Raw genomic sequence first — 8,395 nt, forward strand, 5'->3', positions numbered from 1 at the left:
ACCCTAAACATTAGATTCATCCGTTTTGCTGAAATCATTCATGAGTTTACATGGCAACAAAAGAGGCCTTGTGGATGCCAATGAAACTGTTTTTTACGATGAAGGAAAATGTCCGCATGATGGCCCATTGGTTTTGTCTTCTGAGTCGTAGCTAAAGGAGTTGAACATGCAAGCTGATGTTTGCCCAATAAAGTGATCCGTTTGTCTAGCTACAAAAGTTAAAGCTTGCTTAGATAATCTCTCTTTCTCTTCTCTACACCAACCACCATCATCTCCTCCACATATTATTCTCTGTTAGAAATTAGCATTTGCAACTCAATAACGAAACCTCTTTTTTCTGAATTAAGTTGCATTATTTCTCCCTCCTACCAATAACTAAGGCCTTGCTGCTCTTATTTATAGACTGCTAGATTATTGAATCTCTGCTCTTCTCTGCTCTGTTCTCTTTCCTCTCATTTGGTATCTGGGGAGATTGGCAACAGAAGCTTTGCTTCTCGTGAGGAGTTCAGAAGCACAAGGCAGAGGTAGAAGAAGGAGAGAGTAAAACAGAATGAAGAGGCTCAGCAGAAAAGGTGTTAGCTGTTCTGGTATACAGGCCCAGATACTCTTTTTTTCTTTCGTGCAACCTTCTCCGTTCTTGTAGCTTGAATCCTTCTATTTCATGTTGTTTGAGTGCAGAAGAAGAAAAGGAGAAGCAGGAAGAACGATTCCAGCAGTCTCTTTTTGCAGATGGTGTGGAGGAGGGAGAAGAGGAGCTGTGCTCCTACGGACAGTCATCACTGGGAGAGAAGAAGCGCAGGCTGAGTGTGGATCAAGTGAAAGCTCTAGAGAAGAATTTTGAAGTGGAGAATAAATTAGACCCGGAGAGGAAGGCGAGACTGGCGCAAGAAGTTGGCCTGCAGCCGCGTCAAGTGGCGATTTGGTTCCAGAACCGCCGCGCCAGATGGAAAACTAAGCAGCTCGAGAGAGACTACGCCGTGCTGAAAGCCCGGCATGATGCTCTCAAGCTCGACTTCGATGCGCTGCGCCGCGAAAAGGAGGCGCTCCAAGGAAATGTAAGTCGAAGCTGCTTCCGGCCGGCTAGTTCCGGCGACAAAAAACGCTGCCTGATTCACTTTGTTCGACCACTGATATGATTCAGGTAAAGGAGCTGAAGGCCGAGTTAGCGAGATCTGCGACGAAGTCGATCGGGAAAGGCGCGGAAGAAGATAAAAGTTCAGGTTTTGTCTACAGATACGGCGCTTCAGACAGCGATTCAAGTGCGGTGTTCAACGATGAAACTAGTCCCCATTCCGCGGTGGTGCCGGAGCAGCACAGCTTCATGGGGCTCAGCTCTCAGTGCTCCTCCTTGTTCGAGATCAAGGCTCAAGGCGAGATGACGATGAACTACTCCGACGAGAAATCCTTGTATGGAGATGATCAGGATCCCTGCAGTAGCTTGTTCTCTAAAGAAGAAGCACCAAGCCTCTCCTGGTATTACTCCGATGGGAACGATGCGATCTCTCTCATGTAAACAAAATAAAAAGACGAAGGAGGGAGGAAGGAGATCTATCTCCCTCTGAATGGAGGAAGCAGAAGAACAAGAACAATTTGCTGTCGAGCTTAAAAAAGTAGGATGGATGATATCATTCTCTTGTTCTTGGAGTGGATACATGCAGAAATGCTTCCATTCGTTTCACCATGATCACTGTATCTTCTTTATCAGGAACACTCCAGCACTATCAGTAATTTGGGTAGCATTCTAAGAGAATGGGGCATTCCTCTACCAGAAGCGTAGATTGTTCATATATGTTTAATAGTAAAAAAAATAGGTCATGAATTTTCTTATCATCTGAATTACCACAAAGTTTCCCCCTTTAGTTTATTTAATTTTCTGATAAATAATAATCCAGAGATAGGGAATCTATTCCTACAGTGGTGATGTGAGGCCATCTACAAGCACTGATTTGGCGGGTAGTGTCAACTACAAACACTCAATTTAAGTCACTTGAAATTAAAATAATCCTTTTATTGTTTGCTAATGGAATCCACCTTTTGTGATCATTAAGTAGTGTACCACTTAATCATCTTTTTAATCATAAACTGAGATTTATCATTTTTTTAAAACGTACCACTTAATCATCTTTTTAATCAGGCTATTAATTACTGCCTTATTTACCTTATATAATTACCTTCTACTAAGTAGTTAATTCCCTTACAAATGATGGCAATAAGGATTGCAACTAAGGTTTGGTGCAACAAGTGACTTGAGAGTAGGGCGGTAAATGAGTCTATCGAATATGCGTGATTTAAAATAAAAAGGATTGCAACTAAGGTTTGGTGCAACAAGTGACTTGAGAGTAAGACGGTAAATAATCGAACGTTCGTGAATAAATTTAATGTTCAATTTGGTAAAATTTATTTATGTTCATTCGATACATACAAAATCAATTCAATGAACACGTTTGAACAACTTGTTAAACTAAACGAGCAAATTTAAATATATATGTATTCAACTCGTTAATATTTCTAAACAACGTTCGTAAATAATTTTCGTGAATCGTGTTCATCAATAAAATTCTTATCAACATGCTAAATAAATTTTTAAAAAAACTTTCAAAATGAATAAATAAGTTTATATTATCAAACTCAATAAGTTTAAAATGTAAAAATTTTAGGTAATCAAATAATTGAGAACTTGATAACATCTAAACGAATCAAACTCAAGTCATGCTTGAACCAAACTTAAGCTCATAGAAAGGAAACCAAGTTAAATTTGAATAATCATTTCAATAATCATTTCAACGACTTGATTTATTTTAGATTTGATTTGACTAAATTACCTTATCAAATAAGTTTGAACGTCACAAATTTAACTCGGCTTAACTCATTTACAACTCTACTTGAGAGGAGAAAGAGACATCGCCAATTTGAGGCTAACAATTAGATGAAATATATAGACATCAGGCAGGTTAGAAATTGATAGATCATGACCACACACATTGGACGTGATTAAATTGCATTCATTGACAATTAAGTCATTCCAAATGAAACTATAATACAATCAAATATTTAAAAAATAATAATGTAGCACAAGGTTTAATCCCATATGATTCATGATGGGCACGCTAATTTGTTCATGAATGGAGCTACGTATTAGTTGTTCTTTCTTTCTTTCTTTCTAGAGTAGTTGCCAAGTCCACGTTTGTTGAACAAGAGTAGATAAGAAGTCGCTAATGCGATAATTAATGGCCAAACACATCTTATTGTGGTAGTCGTTGTCGAGTTACTTTGTCATCATAGTGTGCAACTAAGATTGAACTCCCAAACCTTTTCTATGTATTGGAAGTCCAAAGTCGATCCATTCGCTCATCTAATCATTTAACTTTTCTTTGGGTGATCGGTGATCGATGATGCAAGAGGAAGTCTTGCTTACGAAATTAGAATCTTTGATTTTGAGGTCAAAATTGCGATGATGGCTTCATGTTGCTTGGTTTAATTTCTTATCTTTGATGGTGATCATTTTAATTAGTTTACTTTCTTTGTCGTCTCAAATGGCTTTGGCTTGCTTAGAAACTTAGGGCCACGTCATATAAGGTCAAGTTGCTTGGGTCCCACACTCACTTTACCACCTCATCATAGTAATCCTAGTCATCATGAGAAAAGGAAAAGACATGTTAGATTAGATTCTTTCTCACCGACACAATCCAAATAAAAACGACGTGGGCAACTAAAGAAAAACACTACTCAACTAAATCATTTTTGTCCACTCATGCAAATATGAAGCCTTTTTTAAGTTCACACAAGTTCAATCAGTGAAATCACAGAATGATGAAATTAACTACAAAGATAGAGAATAATTATAGTCTCAAATTTCTCAAAAATTGAGAGAGAGCAAATGAAAGCTTTTCATGTTCTTCCTTACTAACTATAAGCCTTGATTTTATCTTAAAGTGAAAAACTAATTCATATTATTATCTGCCCCTTTATTAACTTCTGCCAAAAGCAATACCATCAATAGTTTATTAATGGACAAAAAATTAAGAGGACATCCAAAACATCAAATCAAATAGACATCTCTTAGCTTTTTCAAAATAATAAATTGATGTTCCCATCAATGATTTTATTTCAAGAATACCCCTCGATTCAAAGTTGTTGTAGCCACTACTACTAGCTACTATAATGTGTAGAAGTTACCTATAGTTGCTACAACATATTTAGTGTGAAAGCAATCCTAAATGTGTTGAAGCTATTCAGTAGTTACTATAACATATTTAAAATTTAAGGTTATAACAGATACATAATAGTTTCTAATATTATTTTAAAGTGATTTTGATAAAGTTTAAATAATTTTGACTAAGTTGATAAATAATATTTTTGATATAATATAATTCAGATACTCTAATCCTAAATATGTTGTAGCAATTACTAGGTAGCTTCTACATGTTGTAGCAACTACTGAGTAACTTTTACACAGTATAAACCCTAAATTCTAAACTCATCCTAAATATGTTATAGCTACTACTAAGTAATAACTTCTACACATTATAATAACTATTGAATAACTTCTACATATAAATTCTAAATCTCTAAACTCATTTTAAACATGTTTATATTAGCTACTGGATAGCTATTATAATAATTATTCAGTAGCTTTTAAACATTACGATAGCTACCGATATCTCCCCGTTTTGTAAACTATGGACGTCTATTTAATTTTTACCTCTTATTATTCAAATGCTTGCACATAAGATGAACAAAGCTTAAAAAATATCAAAATATGCTGAATTTTAATATTTTTAACATTGCAATTAAGATGCATTTACATGATAGAAGTAGATTTGTCTCAATATTTCTTATTCTCATATTATACAATTTTGAATTCTCTTATTATTATTATTATTATTATTATTATTATTATTATTATATATTTGATTCCTATATATGAAAATTATTATCACCATATGCATACTTTTTAATTTATGTTATTTTATTTTTAGGCACACCTAATATTTTCATGTAACAATAATTAATTATTTATTTATTTGTACTATCGACACTCAGATCCATACAGACTTATATTCTTAGAAAAATGATTTTATTTATCTTCATAATCAAAGAAAGATTACATGTATGGACTTGATTATTTTACCTTTTTTAATTAAATAGTGTAAATCTAGACGTGTTCAGCACAAAAAAAACCAGTCCGGTTTAGGATAACCAGTCTAGACCGGTTTAGTACTATGCATGATGTACAATCTACTTTGTTTGAGTAAACAACATAAAATGAACATATCATTAAAGTAAACATGTTATACATTGTAAACTTATAAAAAAAATTCTATTTTGAATGTTATATATCTATAACATTATTACTTATAACTAACTAGAAAACAATTCTAATACTGAGCAGTACCAAAAGAGTGTCCAAGTGAAGAGAAGAGGAGAAAGCCGTCAAGCTGCCGGATAGACGAGTGGTCAAAAGTGAAGAACGCCAAACGACGGGATTTAGTTTGTGGAAACCTGAGGAGCTTTCCATCTGTGATTGCTCCTCCGACATGAGCAGAAGATCCAAAGACGACTCAACAAAATACGGTATAGAATTGTCAAGAACAGGTAAGTAACAGAAATCAATTCTGTTTGATTTCACAATTTAAATCTAACATTTTGAAGTGGAGGTTGATGGCGTTTCGAGGTTAAAGATCACCTTTTTTTCTAATAATTTAATACTGACGAACTGAAAATTTGGTTATGTTTTTGTTTGGTTGTTTAATTCCTGGATACCTCGTTGTTGATGAATTGTTTGATTGTTCTCCCATACTCCCCTTTATCTTTTTGGTTCTGCCAATGTTTGAAATAATTTCATCATATTCAGTTGATTTCGAACATATAAGTTACATGACATAGGATTGATAAAGCAAAAAAAGTTTAACAATGAAGAGGAAAAACAAGAAAGAAATTCTCACCCGACAGATTTGGTGCATATTTCCTGTTCTAAACTCCATCAGTCATATAAGATGCATGGGATATATGTAGATTTTAAGTGTGTTATGACAAGCATGGTACCTTTATACATTTTATTGACAAATTTTGTAAGCTTATCCTAAACTACATGCTGCTAAATATGTATTGTACATTGTATGTAATTTCTGACCAGGGACGAATATTTTGATCCTTTAAAAGTTTATCTAATGATAAGTTAATAACTTTTTGATTGTTCACAGACGTGCTTTTTATGACAAGAGAATATCTCAGGAAGTCAGTGGAGATGCTCTTGGTGAGCTGAGACACTACTATATTGCAATAATAATATCAATAAGATTATTATAGTATTTTGATGTACAATACTGAATCCCCAATTTGCATTTGCATACCCAATAGGAGTTCAAGGGCTATGTTTTTAAAATCATGGGAGGATGCGACAAACAAGGTTTTCCCATGAAGCAGGGAGTCCTTACTACAGGCCGTGTTCGTTTGCTTTTGCACAGAGGTAAAGGGCATCTCTTTCTTCTGTCTTTATGTCGTTAGTTATCTTTGCATGCTTAGTTGTAAATTTGTATCCCATGGTTCTGCCAATCAATTTTTTAGTTCTTGTTATCCTTCTCATTTTCTTGTTGCATATTCTGATTGATGGCAGTTTGAGCTGTATCGTATAGGTTTTAAAGCTTTTGTAGTTAGTTTATTCTTTCAAGATCATGTTGCTTCAAGAAATAATGGACCTTGTTGTCTATTTCTATTACATTTTTTTTTTGTCTTCAAGGATATTAATTCAATGGTCATCCAGTACAAAGGTTACACTTCCTTCTGGCCCATGATTTTGTAGGCAAGAAACGCAGCAAGGCGCCAAAGATTCAGAGGCTTGTCACTCCATTGACGCTGCAAAGAAAGCGATCCAGGATTGCAGAGAAGAAAAAGAGAATCGCCAAGGCCAAGTCTGAGGCTGCTGAGTACCAAAAGCTTCTCGCCTCCAGGCTCAAGGAGCAGCGTGAGCGGAGAAGTGAGAGTTTGGCTAAGAGGAGATCTAAGCTTTCTGCTGCCTCTAAGCCTTCGATCGCCGCCAAAACATTTCTAATTTTAAAAAGGATCTATTTAATTTTTTTTAAAATATTTTTGAAACTAAGCAGCTAATCATTCCCAAAAGCAGCCACTACACATTATTTTATTACTCATATCAGACGCACACTTTAAGTGCCACCACTACCACGACATCAGCACAGACTTAAGACACGATAAGAAGCGGCGGCGGCAGCATCGCTCGCTCGCTCACTCGACGAGGACATGGCGGACGTCCTTGCGCTCCTCCGGCTTCACCTTCGGCACCACCACACGCAACACTCCGTTCCTCATCTCCGCCTTGACTCCCTCTAATTCGTACTCGTTTTCCGGCAGATCGATGCGGCTGCTGTACCTACGCCGCCCCCTTTCCCTTCCTTCGTCTCCCCCCTGTTCCACTTCGCCGCCTTCCTCTCCCTCCTCCTCCGGCGCCTCTCCTTTAATCACCAAAGTGTTATTCTCTACCATCAACTGCACGTCGTCCTTTCCCAGTCCCGGCATTTCCACCTTCAGATACAGCGCCTTGTCGTCCTCCCTGGCGTCCCACCCACGCCACGCTCCGCCGGCGGTTCCCCTCCCCGCCCCGAACGGGAAATCCAACATCTGGTCCACCAGATTGAACACGTCCATTAGGCTCCGCCTCGGGTTGAAAGGATCCAACGCATCTGCGACAGCAAAACACCTTGTTAGAGCAAAAAAAATCGCGGCGAAGAATCATGAGCTATCCATTAATTTTAATTCGAACAAAAGACCTCCGACGGTGGGGAAGAGGTCCCCACTCCGATGACGACGGGGAACCGGGGCGGCCGCATCGCGGCGGCGGGGGACGGCGACGCTGTCCTCCACACTTCCTGGACTCGGCGCGACGGAGGTCGAGGCACTGAAGTAGCGAGAAAGAGCAGCGACCGCAGAGGGACGGAGCTTGTTGACGGCTGCTGCTCTCCTGGCAACGAGCATGGCGGAAGCCATTGGGCTTGCGTACGTAGAAAAGTAGAACTGAATGATTTGAGAGAGGGTTAAGGAGAGAAATCAAAAGGCTCGATTCTGATTCAATTTCTTGAGGAAGAAGCAGGGAATAAATAGAAGGCGGCGAGTAGCCTAGAGCTTTCTAGAGTGAAGAACAGAGCTTGATTCTGATTTAACGGGGAAGGTAAAAGGTGGCAAAGAAAGAGATCACCAGAGCCTTCTGGAGTGTACTAGAGTGAAGGAGATCAACGTAGTGGAGCCTAAGCCGTGCGATTAATATCCAACGGCCCTCCTTATTTTTAGCTCAACCCTGTCGATACTCAGCAGAATAGCAAATATGGAAGCATCATATTTACAAATAATAATGAAAAATATGAAAGTTCATGAGCATCATATA

At 37.7% G+C, this 8,395-nt stretch overlaps 2 protein-coding genes across 3 annotated transcripts; one reads left to right on the forward strand and one right to left on the reverse strand.

Annotated features, from left to right (window-relative positions):
• The first annotated feature begins 234 nt into the window (after positions 1-234).
• Positions 235-1,827, forward strand: LOC141827805 (homeobox-leucine zipper protein HOX13-like). 2 transcript variants are annotated; one of them, XM_074715131.1, is made up of 3 exons: positions 235-587; positions 679-1,055; positions 1,142-1,827. In XM_074715131.1, the coding sequence occupies exons 1-3, from the start codon at positions 551-553 to the stop codon at positions 1,511-1,513; spliced, it is 786 nt and encodes a 261-aa protein (XP_074571232.1). In that variant the 5' UTR covers positions 235-550; the 3' UTR covers positions 1,514-1,827. The 2 variants fall into 2 exon arrangements, with proteins under 2 accessions (XP_074571232.1, XP_074571233.1); XM_074715132.1 differs by having other exon boundaries at positions 235-572.
• Positions 1,828-7,092: 5,265 nt separating this feature from the next.
• Positions 7,093-8,144, reverse strand: LOC141826920 (small heat shock protein, chloroplastic-like). The gene is made up of 2 exons (XM_074714243.1): positions 7,785-8,144; positions 7,093-7,697 (listed from the first exon to the last, which is right to left on the reverse strand). Exons 1-2 carry the CDS (start codon positions 7,999-8,001, stop codon positions 7,243-7,245), a joined length of 672 nt encoding a protein of 223 aa, XP_074570344.1. The 5' UTR covers positions 8,002-8,144; the 3' UTR covers positions 7,093-7,242.
• Positions 8,145-8,395: the final 251 nt, after the last annotated feature.

The sequence above is a fragment of the Curcuma longa genome, chromosome 4 (assembly GCF_044706935.1).
Source record: "Curcuma longa cultivar G26 ecotype Majalengka, Jawa Barat chromosome 4, ITB_CL_G26_1.1, whole genome shotgun sequence".
In the NCBI taxonomy this organism is placed as follows: Eukaryota; Viridiplantae; Streptophyta; class Magnoliopsida; order Zingiberales; family Zingiberaceae; genus Curcuma; species Curcuma longa.

Coding starts and splice junctions, on each gene's coding strand:
- LOC141827805 (XM_074715131.1), top strand. CDS start 551: ATGAAGAGGCTCAGCAGAAAAGGTGTTAGCTGTTCTG. Junction 588..678: donor AAAAGGTGTTAGCTGTTCTG/GTATACAGGCCC, acceptor GTTTGAGTGCAG/AAGAAGAAAAGGAGAAGCAG. Junction 1,056..1,141: donor AGGAGGCGCTCCAAGGAAAT/GTAAGTCGAAGC, acceptor GATATGATTCAG/GTAAAGGAGCTGAAGGCCGA.
- LOC141826920 (XM_074714243.1), bottom strand. CDS start 8,001: ATGGCTTCCGCCATGCTCGTTGCCAGGAGAGCAGCAGCCGTCAACAAG. Junction 7,698..7,784: donor CCTCTTCCCCACCGTCGGAG/GTCTTTTGTTCG, acceptor TTGCTGTCGCAG/ATGCGTTGGATCCTTTCAAC.